Consider the following 20454-nt stretch of genomic DNA (forward strand, 5'->3'; position numbering starts at 1 on the left):
GGGGATAGATAAAAGTAGAAGATGTGAAGAGATGAAATACATACCTAGCAACGGCATGAGAAGCAACGTTAAAGACACAGTGTTCATCTTTTTTGGTCCTTCTCCGTGGTCAGTGGCTTCAATAACTGGCGACTCCTAGCGGATGCGATAGTAGGTTGCTCTCTCAAGGGACAGATAAGGTGACTTGCAGATAGGATGAGGAACCGCGAATCGAAATAGAAAAAAAGTTGATCGAACCTCGCCTTGGGACCCCTCGGGGGTGGCTTGACCTTCCGATAGCCGATCAGGTCCAGGAAGGAGTGATTTATTGCTGTGTTGTCAGAATTGGGACTGGCCGGGAAGAAGAAGGAGCAGATGAGCTAGGAACCAGGGCCGGAGTATTAACTCCTACGCTGAAGGAAACAAACATAAGGCGGAAGGAAGAGCCAAACATCAGAGCAAGTCTAATCTCCTCAAAAAAGGCCTTTTCGAAAGTTCTCTGAGAAGTTTTTCCCCTACGAATGATCCCCTGAGTCGAGTCAGCCTCGCCCTCACTCGTGTAGGCCTCTAATCAATTGCCACTTGGGGAGTTCCCGGAGTCTCCAAGGTCAAGCCCCCACTAATTTGACCCGATGTGCTTTTCCTAGTCCTTTTAGCTGGAGGGGTGGAGCCGATGAACGCTCTCTTAGTTCGGGTCGGGGATACCTTTTCTTGACCCCGGCAAAGCTCAGACGTGGCTTGCTTAATTTGTTGAAAGGCCACAGCAGGATCATCAGACACGTCCACCATGGGGCGCATCATAGACTGTTTAGGCAGACAATGATTCTTTCCCTTCCAGTTATTCCTCACGGAAATCTCTTTCCACACTCGAAGTCGAAGAGCAGGAGATGAGGAATCCAATATCATCTAGACCCATGTAGCCAGGTCCTCCAACGATTCCGGTCTCCACACCCTGGATGCGAAAACATGACAAAAAGAAAAGATCAATAGGCAAACTCAAAAATAGGATAATCGCAAAGAGAATAACTAGGAAGTTGAGGCTCGCGTTTTGAGCTCCACCATTCGGGAATAGGAGCCTCCAGCGATTTAACTATGTTCTCAATCGAAGCGATGATGTATATTTCCATCTATCCCCGATCGAAGTCATCATCAATGCTCTTAACTAATGAATTCTGGCCATGGCGCTACAGTCGAAAAATTCCATTCCGAAAAATCTTCTGGGAGTAGAGGTGGATAAGATGAGAGAGAGTGAAGCCTTCTCCTGCTTGGGAGGAAAGGTACCGAAGGCACGCTACGGTCCTCCATACAGCCTTCCGACTTGGGCCAAGCATATCTCATACCGCTTGCAAAATTCCAGCATGACCGAGTCAATCCTGTCACTCACCCTAAATGGGAAAGAATAAGTGTAAACCAAGGAATAACCGGGTCTATGAGAGGTGATGTTCTCTCTCTCCTCCGGGATAAGTACTTCGATGTCCTTCCACCCGCAGTCTTCTTTAAACTGGATGAGACTGCCGTTGCGGATGGAGGAATGAAACAGGCTCGCCGGCCAATCTCTATCGTTATCGGAAATAGTAGAAGTAGCACTTTTTGCAAGATCTTTCTCACTCGTCCATTCCTCGGGGATAAAAGACTTTGCTTGCTGATCGACGACGTTTGATGATGGGCTTTCTTTTCAGACGTCCTACCCAGCAGCGGCCGATGATCCCCAATCGGTACCTGATGAACGGAAACATCGAAATCACTGCGACCGGCGATTTTTGTCCTCGTAGCGGTGCCTCCGCCAATAGTCGAGTCAGAAGACATGTCGGAGATTGATCGTAAAAGTGAAAAGATAAAAGAATGTCAATTGGAGAAAATTGGGCGAGGAATAAGCAAACAAAAGATTTTTTGGGCACTAGAAGGACGAAAGCGAACATAAAATGATTTTCAGAGAAGAGCAGAAGGGATGAGAACTAATGATGGTGGAAAAGATATATAAAAGGAATAAAAAGAGGGAAAACCCCTTCGTATACGCCAATCACACCTCGAAACCGAAAATGATTATCATCATTATGGCACGTGGTACCCTAGAAGATATCTTGGCTGAGGATGAGACACGCATATTGTAGCATCTGACTTGGGTACAAGGCATTAAAGATAAAGAGAAAGCGTGCAATGGGAGTAAAGCGTCAGACCACATTCACAGTAATTGAAGAGTGACTTGGTTCGGGGTAAGAAATAAGACCACACCCTTGAAACCCTTCCATTTCCCGAGGCCTTAAAGTGGGGGACTATCTGTATTGGTCAAAAATTAGATCCGGGGTTAAGACTTGTATCTGGTCACGTGGGAAGCCCATAAGAGTTATCTAGTTGTCTTCCACTCTTACCTACTCGGGTTACATCAAGTCGCCTCGATCAGAATGCCTATGTATACTTTAACGTATGGGGGAACAGAAAAGTCACATCACTTGTACTTTAGGGAATGAAATGTTGAGGAGTGGCATATATAAACCTAGCTTAGGGAAGAAGGAATGTGCAATGGGCAAAACGCGTATTCAGAAGAGCCTTCGCAACCGGAAGCTCGGAGAGCTGGGGGTGTCTACACAACTGTCCTTCGCTGCCACCAACTCAGGTCATGTCCGCAGACCTCGATTAGCATGTCGTGGCAGAGGCGCGCGTTGAGCCACAATCGCGTCACATCATTCGAACGTTAAGGTTAGAAAAGCCTTGTTTTGGCTTATATAAGGAGCCTTAGGGAAGAATAAAAGGATCTTCTCTCCCATACTTTTGTAAAACATCATTCTATTTTTTAAAGAATAGGGTATATACATGGAATCATTTTTATCTGCTTTGATCATATTATATTACTTTTGTTGCTCATTAGACTATGAGCCTGTTTGGATGGGCTTATGCCTATAAGCTGAAAACAGCTTATAAGTCAAAAAAAATAAGTTGGGGTAGCCCAACTTATTTTTTTTGGCTTATAAGTTGTTTTCAGCTTATAAGCTGCTTTAGATAAGCTAAATTAAATGGACCCAATTATTTTTTTTAGCTTATTTTAAGCACAAAATGACTTTAAGCTGGCCAGCCAAACACTCAAAAAAGCTAAAAACAGCTTATAAGCAACTTATAGGCAACTTATAAGTCAATCCAAACGGGCTCTATATCACGATCTAAACTCTCCGGACCGGGCTCATAAAAAGAATTCTCGGAGTTATATATGTCCCACTATCTTCAAACCCTTAGAAAATAAACTTTTGACTGATTTTTTTGTTAAATCCAATTTCACTGGAAAACATCAAGTGCAGTCCAAACGTTAATGTTTGCTTTAGATTAGGTGATTCGAAACAACACATAAACCTCCACTAGCTTCTCGACCTCATGCATGAATTGGCATAATGAGAAATAATAGCAATAGCGAAAGTTCACAATTAGCCAAATTAAAGCACCGCACTTATTTTGTTTCCTTCCTTCTTCATGTTTTCATCAACAATCCCTTCCTCATTTGGACTTTAATCATATTACTTCCCATTCTTTTTGGTGTTGCAATTGCAACACAAATGATTTTGTCTGAACCCCTTTACACTCTTTCTCCAAAAAAATTGAGGACTATAATTCTTGTTGTAATTTGTAGGGTGATGAAAGAGCCACGTGTAAAATAAAGCTAGAAGATACATCAATGATCCTCCATCTTCACCATTGACTTTATTATTTGAGTGCTGAGTGGGTTGGCTTCCTCCATGATCGGTCCAATACATCAATCAATTATTGTTGTTTTTAAGTATCGTCAAATCAACAATTCTACGTACTGAAGCAATGTGTTTCACTCGAAAACTAAAACGAACCCTCTATTTTTCAAAGTTAAATTTGTCGGCATTCTTTTCTTGAAAATATTACCTATCTTACTAATATTATACATTCCATTTAGACGACATAAAAAATTTCCGAATCTCTCCTAGGCTTTATTGACCTTAGGTTTCAAAATATTAACAGATACATGATTGAATTTAGTTGTGCTCTCTGCTGTTGGCATTCATTTATAATTCTTGTTAACTCATCACTCTTGTTACGTCTTGAACTAAAATATTACTTTAGTGTGCAATATAAAAAAATTACCAAATCTTATTTCAATTAATTGATTGCTATAGATATATCCCTTCTTGTAAGTATCAAACTGCCGTTTTTAATTACTAGCTTCTTTTGGCTTCTGTTGGAACGTGGATAGAAATGGTTATTAATTATTAATCTAAATACCATATTTTCTTCTCTTCTTCTAACCAATTGCTATTATTGAATGGTTTTGACGCCTACTAAGGCCTCATTTGTTTGCACTTATTAGAGGTCTAAATTTGTCATCAAGTGCATTTGTTTGCATTAAGGTCTAAACACTTATTGGGTCTGAATAGTTCTTAATCATTAAAATCTTGAACCAAGTCTTAATATCATTAAGAGGTATTTTTGTATGGAACTTTTTTAGAACCAGCTCCAACCCCAACCCTAACCCCAAACCCTCCACCTCAACCCTACCCTCACCCACTCTCCACTCCAACCCTACCCATCCACCTCAACCCCACCCCACCCCCCACTCACCCTCCACTTCAACCCCTCACTTCCGCCCACCCCCACCCCACCAACAACCCCAATCCCACCACACACCACCCACTCCCACTCCCCACCACCAACCCTTACCCTATACCACCCACCCCCGACTACCCCCACTAACCCTATCCACACTCCCTACCAACCCCACCACCAACCCCAACCCCACCCCTACTCCCCACTAACCCCACCCCCACTACCTCCCACCCCTCACCCAAACCACCCACCACCCGCTCACCCCTCCATCCCCACTCACCACCCACCACGATTACAAAACATCTCCACCATTACTAGTGAACATAAATGTTTTTCTTTTTTTTTTAATCAAATAATATTTTTTTTATTAAATTTGGATTTATTTTCTACTATTTAGTTACTTTTAATTTAAATTGTATATTTATTATGTTTAAATAAATACATTATGCACATTCAGATATTGAAAAACAAACAGTCTTAATCATTCAGTGTTCAGACCTAGAGACAACATCTTAATCATTCAGATGTGCATTCAGATTCAGACGTCTTAATCTTAATGAAAACAAATGAGGCCTAAGAATTAATGCGAACCCACTAAAGGATGTGGTCCAGTGGATGGGACTGCTCCTCTCTTAACCAGAGGTCTCGGATTCGAGCCCTATGTATGGGATAATCCTTTGTAGGGTTCCTTCCCCCAAATGGGCTCTAAGCAGCGAGAATTCAAATTTAGTCGAGCTCCAATGCAAGTACCCACGTCACGAGGAAAACAAAAAAATAAAGAGTAAGAAAGTTTTACCAAAAGGAGTGAATGGAATGACTTTATGAAAGGAAAGGTCAACGAGAAGGATTTCGTTTTTCCTTTAATCCTAAGTCTAGCATTAGCCATTTAGAAGTAACAGTTGAATCATCACAATTTAGATCGAATCTAAGGATGCATCCTGTTGGGCTAAAACAAAAGCTAATATAGTGTAATATTGTCCGCTGACAACACGGTAACAAGAAAAGAAAAGAAAAAAGGTTCCTTCTGACAGAGGCGGGGTCAGAATTTGAAGCTTGTGGGTTCGGGATTCTAATTCATTTAAGTTAATGGGTTCTAACGTAATAATTTATATATATTCAATAAATTTTTCAAGACAAATGTAGAGGTTCAACCAAAGTTATTGGGTTTGGCCGAACCCGCAAATACTATGCTGGCTCTGCCCATGCCTTCTGACACAAGCAAATATAGGAGTAGTAATTTCTAGGTACAAAAGTGATGCAAGTCGAGAGGAGGAGTGGAATAATTTGTAGAGAGTATTTTGGAGGCAACAATTGCATTGGCAAACTCAGTGTAGTGAACTCCATCCCAGCTGATATATGCAGAGCCTTCCTTGCACAGAGTATACCCACTTTGGCGACACGTTATGTTGGAATTATAGTTGTAAGGCAGACCACCATAACCACAGCACACCATCAATGGATTCTGAATACCTATTATCACAAGCAAATTCAGGATTTTCAATCTATAGATGCTAACTAAGAAATTAGTATTTTTCAAGACGTGGCCAAAAAGTGACCAGTGACAGCATTTGCTTTGGTAAGATGGGCAAGTTAACTTGGGCTAAACAATGAATTATAATTCAAACTGCCCAACTCAAAATCATTTTAACTAATTTATTTGGTAATTTGTTCACTTACCAAATGTATCTAATAAGAGCTTTTCTTTTATATGATTATATCAAGCAAATGAAACTCCCAAAAAAAGAACATATTTTCAATGTTTGGATAAGTTTTCTTTAAGAAAATTAGGCTACATACCCAACTCAAATTAGCCCAAGTTTTTGAAGGGACAAGGGCCCGTTAATCAAGACATGCCCAACTCAACTTGTGTAATGGGTGGATTATGTTTTTGTGAGCTAAATTTGAGACCATAACAGATAATTCATGATCAGGACTAATCAAAAAGTTCCTTCTTGTGCTTATTCATGTTCCCCAGTAATTAGTACATAAAACGTTCACATAAGTTTGATATTTACTAAAAGTCGGAAAACTAAGTGATAAATGAATGTGAAACCTGTTAGATAGTTTGTTATAAGGAGTATATATGAAGTGGGATTGTCCCACTACATAAGGCAAAAAAAGTTTGAAAATTAAAAGTCATGGTATTATCAGATTTTATTTAAAATTTTATTTAAATGAATATGTCTATTCATGAACAAGGTGACTATCCAGAATAGTCATTTTTCTAACTCTATAAATAAGGACTTTCTTCATAAAGTGGTTATGAAAAATCTGCCGGTATAATCTAAGACTTTTTTGTATGTTGAAGGGAATTGCTTTACAACCGAAAGTGCAAAAGGCAAGAAAAGAAGCAAACGATGATGATGAGGCAAAGAAATCACGTTGTCCCTTGTTCATGTTCAATCTAACCACTAAAGAGGGTAAATAACATGGAGGTCTTCCTGCAAAGCCATATATATTTCTTACCGCATATTTAGAGGAGGAAAGTCGATTCTTCACGCCTCCAAACCATTATCTTTTTCGATTATGTTTACCTATTTTGCTAACAAAATCTTTTATGTTAACGGCTAGAAATATACACATATGCAATTTAGACTCACCATAAGCTCTAGCATTGGCGATGAGGTCATACTTGATGGAATACATATCCACATACACGATGGTTGCGTCCTTCATTTGGAGCCTCAGTTGTTCACAAAGAGCGCGCAACTGATTGTTAAATGCTTCTGCAGCTTTGTTCATAGACTTAAGACATCCATAGTCATCAACATCGTTCAAATTACTTGCATTTCTTGTGGCAATCTTTTGTGGCAAACAACCCAAGGGTCCCGTGTTATGAACCCAGAAATTCTTCCCACCATGTTTGTATATCGCCTGCATTACGTAACTTTTGTTAATTAATGGTGATGGTAATCACTCTACAACTCAATTTACTCTGTTCAACAAAGAGATAAAAGGAAATGGTCAAATTTGTTTGTGTACTATTCGAAATTGAGTAATTTTGTCCTCGTTAGGCTTTTGATCTCATGTTACTCTTTTGTTAGGAAAAAAGTCTCATGTTTGCCCTTGACTTTTAATAGAGCTCCAATGTGAGTGAGAGTAGTTTTGAACCATAGTCAAAAGTTAACGAGTAAATTTCTAGACTTTTAATTTTTTTCAAAGAACTTGGACATGTGGAGTCCACTAATTCTGTTAAATGACAAAGGAAAATATGAGACGAATTGCTAACAAATGAATGAAAAGTGTAGCCGAGAGAAAAATTAAGCAATTTTAGATGATACATGGACAAGTTTCGACCTTTACCCAGAAGAAAAATAAAAGCTCACCCAGATTGCATCTTGAATTTCAGATATGAAAGAAGGGATCTTTTGCATAACTTGAGAAGTTTGTGAAAGGTAAGTGAATGCACCAGCAACATCATTTTGTCCTATGTCTATCATGTATACTGCGTTCTTCAAATCCTCTTTGTCAATTAAGTCTTCCAAACCTTGTCAAATTAAAAGTCGAACAGTTAGCACATTTTATTTGAGGCTGAGGCCCAGTAGTGAATAATTACAAACAAAATACTACTGTAGTTAATTACCTTTGGATTGTAACTGAAGAAACCTTATATGCTGACCAACTTGAGTACTCAAAGTAAATAAAGCATTTTTTGGGAGTGTAGTTGCACCTCCAATTGCATAATTTACTCCATTCTTAAAATTTGGCCTTACAGAATCTAGATATGGAGTCAAATAACTCATGTTCAAACTTTCACCTGTAATCATGTTAGCGGAGGAGTCACGAATTTGAATAAGGAAATTTTAAAAAATGTACAAATGTCAAACTTATAATATGAACCTATATATCAAGAAGATTCAACAATTAATACTATATACAAACTTTACTTTTATCCTATACACTATATAGTAAAAAAAGATTCCAATAAAAGATATTTAATTTTACTCCCTTCACTCAAGGTACGTACGTAGCTACCCCTACGCCCGTGAGGATGTGTATCACACTAGATAAAGTAACAAGAATGTGGGTACGTTTCTATGTGGTGCATGAGTGCATCTATGATCAATATATGCTTGACGATTCTATTCGAATAATGGGCTTACAAAAATAAAAATACTTGATTTATATTTTAAGCATTCGGAATTCGATGATAATTCAAAAGTGTAAGCTCAATTATGAATTTGATAATTGGTTATTAAGTTGTATATTATGTATTTGGTGGGTCTAGTAAGACGATTATGTATGCTCAATCTCACGAGAGCTATAATGGGAGAGCACATCATAGTTTCATTAATTGCAGTTGCCTGTCCTCTCAGGCTTCAAGATAGGGATAAGGTCTGCGTACACTTTACCCTCTCCAGACCTTACATTATGGGATTTCACTGGATATGTTGTTGTTGTTGTTGCCTCTCTTCTTAGGCCCTTATATAAACATACTTGGTTTTTCAAACTTCTTCCGTCCCAATATATTTGATGATATTTGACTGGTCATGATATTTAAGAATAAAAGGAACGATTTGAAATTTGTGGTCTAAAATAACTCATAGAAATTTGTGTGGCTATAAATTATCTCATTAAAGGTAAAATAGAAAGTTTAAAATTAAATTGTTACTTGATATAGAAATGTGCCATTTTTTGTGGTACTAACTAAAAAGGAAAAATTGTCACATAAATTAGGACAGAGGGAGTAACATATATAGTGTATGGTAGTTGTGTCAATTGCGCTGCCATACTATGAAAGAGTAAGTAGAAATTAAAGAATTGGGTGCACTTCGGTCATGTGTGTAAGTGAGTCATTTTTGCACTTCAAACGCACGTGATTGAAGTGCAACCAATTTTTTTGCATGAACTTAAGATGTGTGCATATGAAGTGCAGAAAAAAAGGGGTACACTTCGTAATATGTTGTGACTTCCTAATTTTAGATGGAACTTGTAATTTCAAATGCAAACTTTGCTACTTTAGTCATATATATTTTGGTTGTGTTCGAAGTGAATAAATTTATAAAAGAAAAATAAATTTAAGACATAACTTAAATAGTGATGAACTTAAATAGTGGTCGTAAAATTGGATATATGTGCGCTTCCCCAATTACTACCATGCATTCAAGAAAATAGCGACTTGTATATAATTATGTGTCCTGATCAGGAGTCTCTTATTCGTGATTGAGATGGCTCCCGGGACGCTGTTGAACAGTTTAAATTTGAATATATTACATGCTAACTTATAGACATTTGTCAAATAAAATATTGATCACCTCTATGTAGTTGAAGTGATAAATTAAAGTATTAAACCGTGGGCTGTTGAAAACTAAAAGCATGCAGGCTGTATATGAAGCCGCAAGTAGGAGAACTGACAATACCGAGGGTGGCAGCACGCCAGAACCGAGATAGACTTCACGGCCTCCATGGAAATAAAAGGAACTCTAATTATAATACACTACTAGGAAAACAAGAAAGAAAATTTTTCCTATATTTTCAGTTCATTCAAAAAATATCTATACAAGTAAGTTTTTTAAAATATTAAATTTGTAACATTAAAAATGAAAGGATTAATTACACTAACCACTCTTGAACAACTATACTCTATGGTTCAGTTATCGATAAACTCCCTGTATTTTAAAATCAAACATTTACACCTCCTATATTCTACACTGACACTCTCGATGATATTACCCCTGTTTTCTAAAAACATTTACCTATTTATATAAATAAAACTCCATCTAACCATACATTCTTAATCGAAAGAATAAACTAAAGAAATTTATAAAATAAAATATTATAATTAAATAGAATTACAAATAACTGACTTATTTAAAGTGGAGAAAAGGGTGATAATTGCCCCTCTACTATTTAAAAAGGTTTAATATTACCCACCTCCCACCCCCCACCCCCCACCCCCACCCCCATTCCCTCGTCATACTATCAATCAATATATTCCCCGTATACTATTAGATCATATAAAACTCAAATTTATCCTTCCTCCATTAATCTTATCCATTTTAGTCACATGACATGCCAACTCATCAAAGACCAACTCTTCTTCGTCTACCATCCTCCAGAGTCACCACCATTAGGTTTATATTTAATTAAGTTGAATTTTGCATAAAAATTAAGATGATCCTAGGATTGATGATCCAAGAGATATTTGCTAGTCATCAACTCTTGAATTACTGGCAATACTGCTAGTCCCCTTGAGGTACGTCTGGTAAATGAACTGAAAGGGACTTCTTTTGGGGTATCCTTTTCTTGATAAGGTATAGGTGTAGAGCAGAGGTAAGTAGACGTAGAATTCCCTGCCTACAAGTTTCTTTCTTTTTTTTTTTTTTTTTTTAGCTTTTGGCTTCTTGTTCGGTGTCTGGTATTCGTATTCAGGGGCGGATCTACGTGTTGTGAACACCCTCGGTAAAAAATTACGGTGTATATAAAGGGTAAATTTTTTGCGTTTATGTGCATATATTAACTTTTGAACACTCTTGGCAAAAAATTACAGTGTATATTTTTTTTTTATTTTTTTTTTAACATCCTGTATGAAAATCCTGGATCCGCCACTGTTCGTATTGGGGGCCCGATTAATCTGAATTAGCGTCGCGTATTTTTCCATACCCAATACCTCTGATTAAGGACGGAGTAACTACAAGTTTCTTGGCTACGTTCAGGTATGTTGAGATGCGACCATAAGACACTTCAGAAAGCAAAAAAGGACTTGAGCTAATTGATTAATTCATGCATTCATAAAATATTCTGAAAATTAACAAGTTGTTCTAGGTTGAATATTGAAAAAACTTCGTATTTGTGCCCATAATCATGTGGTGCATGTGCAGGAAAATTGTAAGCTTAGTTTGTTAGTTCATCAACAATCAATTCATTCAATTGTATACAAGCTGATTTATGTATTCATTAATTCAATATCCCAATTTATATGCAATATTTGATTTAATTGATTATAAACCAAAGTTGATTAAAAAAAATATTCTAAAAAAACTTTAGGGTGATTGATTGTTTACCTACCGGCTACCATATACTTTCACGGGTTAAAGAGTTCTTGCGAAGTGGACAACTCTACAAAATAAATCAAGATTGCCCATGGAGATTAATACTGGTTTATAAGTTGAACATGACAGACAGATTTTACTTCGGAAATTGGAAGCAAGTAATTTTGATGCATAGATGTTGGAAAAGAATGAAAGTTTTGCTTAGAAAATAAAAATAAGTAATTCTTTCATTCCAGTTTATGTGATCCTTTTTAGTTAAAAGAATGAATAAATTTCTATATTAAAAACAAAAACAAACAATACATATTTCTATATAGAAAACAATTTAATTTTAAACCAATAGTGGAGCCAATAGTTCTAGTAAGGGGATCCAAAAGAATGTCAAACTGTTATGAACCTATTCAACAAATTGCATAATCTAATTTTCCAGGGAAGAGAGTCGGTAAAAGTAGTTAAGCCCCTGTTATAAAATCCTATTTATCCTTAATGAAAAACTCTTATAGCCACGTAAATGTTATGACATATTCAAAACAATAAGATTCAAAAAGACTTATATAAGTGTTTTGATGTATGTAGTTATTTTAAATTCTTATTTTCTTTTTTTAAAACTATGCGAGAATTAAATCATGTCACAAAAATTGAAAGTAACAATTTTTACAAGAAAAGTAAGAAGGGCTTACAAAGGTAGTCAAGGACTAATCGTCCATCACACAATCTATCAGACGGTTGATGAAAAAAGGAACGGCCATCTGGAAGTCCAAATCTGATTCCATGAGCAGCTGGATAACCACCTGTGTCTGAATTTGAATCTCCAAAATTGAAAATCACCATATTTCTACTACACTTTGAAAGAACAACGTTGGCCAGTTGACAGATGCACAAGATGGAAAAACAAGCACGTATTATAAACGTACAAGTTCTTCTACTAGTACTAGTTTTCATCTTCATATTCATATACACTTGCTGCTGTGCTGCTTTAACTGAGTGTATTACATATTTTATGATAGAGCCCTATATATATATATATATATATATATATATATATATAAAACCAAGGACCTAATTAGGACACACAATGAGATTAAACTACTTGGCACGTATTTTTTCACAAGAAGTGGAGTAAGAGAGCACTTCATAGCAGTGGAGGCCCATTGAGAATATAGGTATTGGGTTCATATGATCGACTCAGTATTTTTAACACTGAACATAGTAATATATGTAAAAAAAAATCATTAAAAATTTAGTAAATAAAAGATTATGAACCTATAATCACAAAGATGTTACATGGTTTAATGGTAAAAGCCTAAAGATTGGACCCATCAAATTTAAATTTTTAAATCCGCCACTGTTTCCGAGATAATAGGTATACTTGCGATATGGACTTATGTTTTTTTTATTTTATTTTATTTTTATAACTACTGATGAGGAGAATCCTAATTGACGGTAATGATTTTAAATTGACATTGTCCACTATCGTTCACGAGATTACATAGAGAATTGTTACCAATTTCCTAGATAACCCATTCATGGAGAAGTGGACAATTCCACTAAAATCTTTGTGGTTGCCAATGCCCGCTGGTACTAGAATTTCAAACGTATTATTCCTATATTTTTTGCTCACGGCCTCTGCATGAAGTTTCTTTAATACGCAAATTGTTTGCAAGGTATAAATACTTCGATTTTTTGATAAACGATTGACAATTCAACAAAGATTAGAATGTACCATCTTACAAAAATAATGACATAAGTAAGAAAAGGCTACCAAATTAGACCCACCATTCTTTGCTAGGTTACTTGTACCTCTCAATATTGTAGCTTTCTGTTTTAATCAGATAAAAACCTTTGATTTACTTGAGGAAAATGTTGCTGTATTAAAGTTCTAGCGACTCTAGTTAGTTTTGCAAATGTCCATTAGTGGTATTAATTGAACGTGTTGGGTTAAATTTGAACGAGTTATATGGGTCGTATCAATAACTGATAGGTCCAAAATTTACTTAGGCTGAGATGAGCTAGGTTTGTAAAACATTACACCCCTTAGCCAGTTTTTTGCTATGCCATTTTAACCATGTCTAATTTTTTCAAATATTTAACTTATAATCAATATTGACAAACTTCAAATAAAAGTCATCTGTCTATATACTCCTCCTCCACCACTTTTGCTTCCCCTTCTCCTTCTCATGATCCTCCTTGTAGTTGTCCTCCTTTTCTGCGTACGACTCCGGCAATGGCCATCGAGTTGCGACATTTCACAATCAATGTGATTTTCATGTTCTTGATTTAGTGATATAGCATGTTGTCACAATTAATGAGTCAAAGAGAAAATATGACATGTAAGAAATTAATAAAAAATATTCTTTGGTGTTCAATTAAATAAGCTTGCAAGAGCAATTTATAGCAGGAAATTTATAATCACAAATAATATATCTATGTTTACCCGTAAAACGGTTTAGTTGAATTTATATACGTGATTAGAGACACGTGGATCAGAGTAACTAGTATGCTAAGATATTGATATTGAAATAATGTAAACACAATGAAGAGTAAGAAATAGCCTGAGTTGTTGATGCTAATTCCTGGCCGAGGTTCCTTTGTCCAAGGTAGGCCGTAGCTCCGGAACTTGATCAATAAGCAATTTAAAATAGAAATTGCACAGAGTATAATAGTGAGAACTAAGTATATTAGCTTTTTTCTCGTGTCCTTTAAAATGGAATGAATATCTCTATTTATACTTAGAGCAAGGGGCACATTTTCCAAGTATCACCCCCTGCTCATAATGAGCCTTTAATGAGTGACAATAATGGGTAATGAAGAGGGCTAATAAAATGTAATAATATTGAATCTGTAACGTTCAAGTTGCCTTATAACGGACGTCCGTTGACCCCCTGGTCCAGAGTACGTGTAATGCTACACCGGACCTGTCGCTTCCTCCGGTACCACGATTCCGCAACCGGTAGTAACAATGCGTGCTCATTTAGTATCTTATCCCTTATGCCACGTGCCTCAACCGTATTGGTACAGTAGTATTCTCCGTATTTGCCCAATACAATCTAAAAGATTATAATTAACAACACGCAACTTTTTAATTATTAAATGATAGATTAAAAATGCATCTGTACATAGTGAAAAAAAGGTATGTTCCTAAAAGAATCGGAAAAAAAGTGATATTTGGATTTGAAGTTAGGCTTGGTAGTTTAAATTTCAAACATACAAATCTCAAGTTGGGACTACACCAAGTCATATTTTATATAAAATGGTCTGAAGTTTGTAACTTCAAACCCGAATTTCAACTTCAGTCCCATAGGTCTGAATTTGATTATGAATTGACTAAACTTTCAAAAACTTTTGTACTTTAGCTCGTCAAGACTAGCGTACATAATTTGTTAAGTATTTGACAAAAGTTAACTGTGCTCACTTTGTGCACACTTAAAGTTAATAGTCTCTATTTTTGTCGTTTTAACCATTTTTGTTGTTTTTTTCTGAATATTATGTATTTGAAAGAGAGAAAAAAATTAAATTTTTATTTAGGATTAATAGTACTTTTGATCCCTCGATTATTAGTAAATTTTAACTATAATCCTTATAATATCTAATTAAGCACATTTACCTTCAATTATTACAAATGTGCACTTTTGATTGTTCTGCTTATGAATATTCTTAAATTTTTAGAATTATTAAACTTTTCACCATTTAATTACCCATATTTACATTAAAAATGTTATGTTGCTCCATATTTGAAGGTAATATATTTCTAAAAATAGTGTAAGTATAACATACTCCCTCTGTCCCATATTAGTTGTCCAAATTACTAAAAATATCCGTTCCAAAATACTTGTTCATTTACAAAATCAAGATAGAATTAATTAAATTTTTCCTATTGTATCCTTAACATTAATTGTTTTGTAAAGTAACCAATATTGATTGGAGTGCAATTTATTGGAGAGAAATAAGGGAAATATAGTAAAAATATACTTTTATTTATGATTTTTTAAAGGGCTTGTAAATGGGAAAGTGAACAAGTTACATGTGACGGAGGGAGTATTACCTATATTAATGGATCCAAAAGACACATTTAATGATTGAATGTTAAATGTGTTGAGTCATATATCACGAGGACCAATATTATAATTTACCAATAATTAAGAAGTTAATATCTCAGATGGTCACTTAACTATGGGCGTTTCATTCAGAAAGTTACTCAACTTTTTTTTCTAACTAGAAAGTAGTTCAACTATGAGTGTTTCACTCAGAAAGTGACTCAACTTTGTTTTCTAATCAGAAAGTCACTCAACTATTAGTATCTCACCTACAAAGTCATTCAACCTATTTAAGTGATTTTTTTAATTATATTTTGCTAATTTTTATTTAAAGCCAAAATTGTAAAAATAAACAAGTATCCATTTTAATTATTTTATTGATCCGTCCACTAAAAATTTATTGACCAAGGTAAATGATTTAGATATATATATATATATATATAAAACCACGTCAATACTGGAAGAAAAATAAATGACTTGAGATATTAAAAAAAAAAAAAGGAAGGAAAAAGCTCAATATTGTTTGGCAAAATATGCTATCAAAAGACAGTACAATCGATTACACGTAAAACCACAATTTATTCTAATTTAAGTTTATTATAAAGAACACCATGTCTAAATTCTATCATAATCCAGTGCAAACTAGGATCTTTCTTTTACTGTCTGTGATTTACCTGGACAAAATTGTGGTAAGTTTGAAAGTTATATCACGCAAAATCCTGAAAATCAATATTTTAATTAATTTGAAGTCCTAAACATTAGAAAAGTTATTAAATGACAATTATATTCAATGCATAATTAGAGTTTTAAAAACATACAACTCTACCTTAAACTTAGAACCTTTAATGTATAAATACCTTTATATTTGGGTTTTTCCTCTTTGTTCTTCTATAGTATAATAATTAATGAGTATTATCAGATTTTAAACAAACATACATTTCTATCCTATATTTAGGACTTCAATAAAATGAGTAATAGCTTTGAGATTTTTCTATGCCTTCGTAAAATCTGGTAAGATATCTCAGCATATGAATAAAAAATTTCTTAACCGCATTATATGTTTATAAACTTAAACTAGTTTTAGTAGAATTGAAATAAAAGGCATTGATCAATATATTTTTAGTGGGTCGGGTCAATAAAATGATTAAATTGGGTATTTGTTTATTTTTTACAATTTGGCTTTAAATAAAAATCAATAAAATGTAATTAAAAATCACTTAAATAGGTTGAGGACTTTGTAGGTGAAACACCAATAGTACAGTGACTTTCTGGTTAAAAAACAAAGTTGAGTGACTTTCTGAGTGAAACAGTCATAGTTGAGTGTAAGCCTGTCAAGTAGGTCGGGTCGGGTCGGGTCGAGCCATATAAATGAGGGTCACATGGGGTCGGGCCGGGCCATAGTTAGTGGGCCGGGTTGGGGGCCGGGTTGGAGAAGGGAAAGGGGTGTCCGACCCAGCCCTCTACCCGGGTAGGGGTACATAGTGGGCTAAGTGGGCCGGGCCGAGTTTGAGTTAGTGGGCCGGGCCGGATTTTAATTATTTTTTAAAAAAAATCTAATACTAAAATTTATTAAGTTTGATACTTTAAAATCTAGTTGTTGTCAACTTTATTTTAACCATCAAGTTCCTTAAATTATACTTTGGCTCTATTTTCAATCTATAAATACCATTCATTCTTCTTCATATTGTCTCACAATTCCCTACTCTCCTCTTTCCCTAAATTTCCCACTCATCTCTCTCTCTCTCTCTCTCTTCCAACTTCCAAGTTCAAATTTCAAAATTTAAATTTAATGGATAATGATAATCCTCCACCTCCTCCTCCAGTCCGAAGATCAATTTCAAGTCCGGTGTGGTTACATTTTGAGCGAGTAGACGAGGAACATGTTAAATGTCAACATTGTGGTCAAATATATCTCCATAAGTCCGAACCGGTTTTTAGGGGTACCGGTTCGTTACGTAAGCACTTGGACAAAAGGCACAAAATTGAACTTTGAAGTTTATCTCTTCTTTAAATTTCTCCATCGATGCTAGAGTTTTGAACTTTTCATTTGTAATAAGTTAACCGTTCAAGTTTGTATGTTTTGAATTTGCAATGTTATCAATTTAAGTTTGAAGTTTTATTTTAAATTACTTATGTAGTCTTGTATCACATTCTCAACTTTTTATAATTTTTAGCACTTAAATAGCCGTTGGGAGTCTTCATTCCAACAACATATTCAAGATATACACATATATACTATTAACATATTCAAGATATACACAAATATACCACTTAAATAAAAAATAAAATAAAAAATTAATACAAAGTGGGTCGGGCCCCCGGTGGGCCAGAACCTGGATTGTTGGTGGGCTGGGCTACCGGGCTAAATGGCATGTCCGGCCCAACCCCCTAATTTTTTCCACTAGCCCAGCCCACCACCCTCTTACCGGGTTGGGGGGCGAGGTGGTTATGGGTCGGGTTAGGTGGGCCGGTCCCGGGCCGACCTGGCCCAATTGGCAGGTTTAGTTGAGTGACTAGTGAAACACTCATAGTTGAGTGACCACATGAGATATTAACTCAATAATTAAGAGATAAAAAATGTTTTGCTCCCTTTTATTTTTCAAAAAGATTTTATAATCACACAAATATTATGACATATTTAAAATTACATACATTAAAATAATTTTTTTACACGTTTTGTATCAAAACAAACTGTGTCACATGAATTGAAAATGTTGACAGTAAAAAGTGACAAAAAATTAGATGAAATGCAAACTTATGTCGGATCATACGATAAGGCTTTGCACCTTCATTCTTGCACATATAGTACTTGTCACGACCTAATTTACTGATTGCGAGGGCACCTACCTTATTATCACTAGTCGGCGAACCCTTACCCGTTAACCCATTAATCACGAGCCAATTTCAACTTCTTTAGTCATTTATACTCTAACAATCAATAAATAAGTGAATGAATAAATAGTCTAACCAAGTCATAAATAATAAATAATATAAGTGCGGAAGTCTTAACTATTACACCCCCAAAATCTGAAAGTCATTGTACAAGGACTCTAACCAACAATGTCTAAAGAATGAAATATATGTCAAATGTAATAATAAATAATGTCTGGAATTTAAAGTAAACTTACACAGCTAATGACAGCCAATTACTAGAAAAAAAAATCTCTCTCTTTGAGTGGCACTATCTCTCTCTTCAATATTCACGAAAATAAACCTAAAACCTAGATCTCGTAATGGCCACGGCGGCCGGCGGCCAGCCACCACCGGTGGATGGTTTGCCTCCTACCGATCCCCCCAACATCACAACCAATAACCTAAAACTCAATTATGTTACTGCAGTACAACCAGTCACACAAGAGGAAGATGTACCCATTAACCTATCACGTATTTGCATGGTGAACCGACTATTGCGTGGACAAAGAAGGAGTTTGAGGAGTTCACGAAGCGTCAAAAATTGAAATATGCTGTGATTGCTAAGTTTTCATATGGGCGGCCAGATTTGAAAGAATTGAATTAGAGATTAAAGGTCCCTGTGACATTGGTTTTTTAGAAGAGAGACACATTCTAATCCGATTATCTAGACTTGAAGACTATGCTACTCTCACATCAATTGCGTGGGAATTATAATTCAGGGGAAGAATATATCCTCTAAGATTTTTAGTTTGGGATCCTTGGTTTAATTCGGAGGAGGAGACTACGATCTCTGTGGCATGGATATCTTTTCCTGGTTTACCTACAAACCTGTTTGATAAGGAAGCAATATTCTCAATGGCACATGCAGTTAGCACACCTTTGGTCATTGACAAAGCAACAAGTAATAGGACACGACGAAGTTGTGCTCGGGTGAAAGTACAAGTTGATTTATTACGAGAATTACCAAAGAGAATACATATTAGTTGTGTAGATGAGGAGACTAGAGATATAAAGTCTAAATGGCAAAGAATACAATATGACTATCTCCCTAAATATTGCACCAATTGTAGATTGCAGGGGCATGATTTACAAGGTTGTTGGGTGGTGCATCCTGAATTTAGACCAAAGCTAGAGACAACAACAATACCTAAAAGCCAAAAGCAGAAACAAGATAATGATTAGACCAAGCAGGATAATGTGCAGCATAAGCAGGATAATGCTCAGACTAAGGAGAATGCTAAAAAACAAGTAAGTACTAAGCCTGTTCACACAAAAGGAAATGGAGCAAACACAAATGACAACAATATCACTAAGGAATGGAATGTTGTGACTAATAAAAAGAAGAGAATCAACAGTAATGAGGTGGTGCAAAGAACTGATGGTGAGAAAGGGGTCACTAAAGGGCATGAAATATAATCAAAGAACAACTTTGAGGCACTCACAACTGTGGAGGAGGATCAGTCCAGTGAGAACCAGCCAAAACAGGGGAAAACAGAATCAGCCAAACCTTGGGTGGGAGACTTATTTGGGAAAACACAAGAGCCTGCAATAAAATACACAGTCAAATACTTGAGGAATACATTTCAAATGGAAAATCTGCTAGCAAGGAAACCAAAGGAGAATGTAGCAGCACCAATGATACAGTAAACAACAATAACAATAAGGAGGAAACAATCAGCAGCAAAGTGATGCAGCATGAAGATAATGATCAACAACAAATAGTGGACAAAGAGAAGGATGACAATAAAGAAAACAGACAGACTGAACTTTCTCCTCAAAATGCAAACAGCCAGGCAATCGGAGAAGGGGCACATGATGAAAATAAATCCGGGGATGTTGAAATTAGACATAAGAAGATGAGTGTGGACCTCAACAAAGAACCTGACAAACCCCCAGATGATATTAGTGCAATGTCAACTGGAGGTACAAAAGATATTGGACTTACGGATGGTGACACTCCATCAGCATCAAAGGGAAAT

General features: G+C 35.8%; 1 protein-coding gene across 1 annotated transcript; it reads right to left on the reverse strand.

Annotated features, from left to right (window-relative positions):
- Positions 1-5487: 5487 nt before the first annotated feature.
- Positions 5488-12546, reverse strand: LOC132599827 (GDSL esterase/lipase LIP-4-like). The gene is made up of 5 exons (XM_060313019.1): positions 12209-12546; positions 8120-8293; positions 7863-8023; positions 7137-7410; positions 5488-6006 (listed from the first exon to the last, which is right to left on the reverse strand). Exons 1-5 carry the CDS (start codon positions 12480-12482, stop codon positions 5777-5779), a joined length of 1113 nt encoding a protein of 370 aa, XP_060169002.1. The 5' UTR covers positions 12483-12546; the 3' UTR covers positions 5488-5776.
- Between the last annotated feature and the right edge of the window lie 7908 nt (positions 12547-20454).

The sequence above is a fragment of the Lycium barbarum genome, chromosome 6 (genome assembly GCF_019175385.1).
Source record: "Lycium barbarum isolate Lr01 chromosome 6, ASM1917538v2, whole genome shotgun sequence".
Classification (NCBI taxonomy): Eukaryota; Viridiplantae; Streptophyta; class Magnoliopsida; order Solanales; family Solanaceae; genus Lycium; species Lycium barbarum.

Bases quoted from the DNA above. Each gene is read 5' to 3' on its own strand.
- LOC132599827 (XM_060313019.1), bottom strand. From the start codon at position 12,482: ATGAATATGAAGATGAAAACTAGTACTAGTAGAAGAACTTGTACGTTT. The intron at 8,294-12,208 runs GTAAGCCCTTCT...ACATGATTACAG, and splicing joins ATTAGTCCTTGACTACCTTT to GTGAAAGTTTGAACATGAGT. The intron at 7,411-7,862 runs GTGAGCTTTTAT...TACGTAATGCAG, and splicing joins AAATTCAAGATGCAATCTGG to GCGATATACAAACATGGTGG.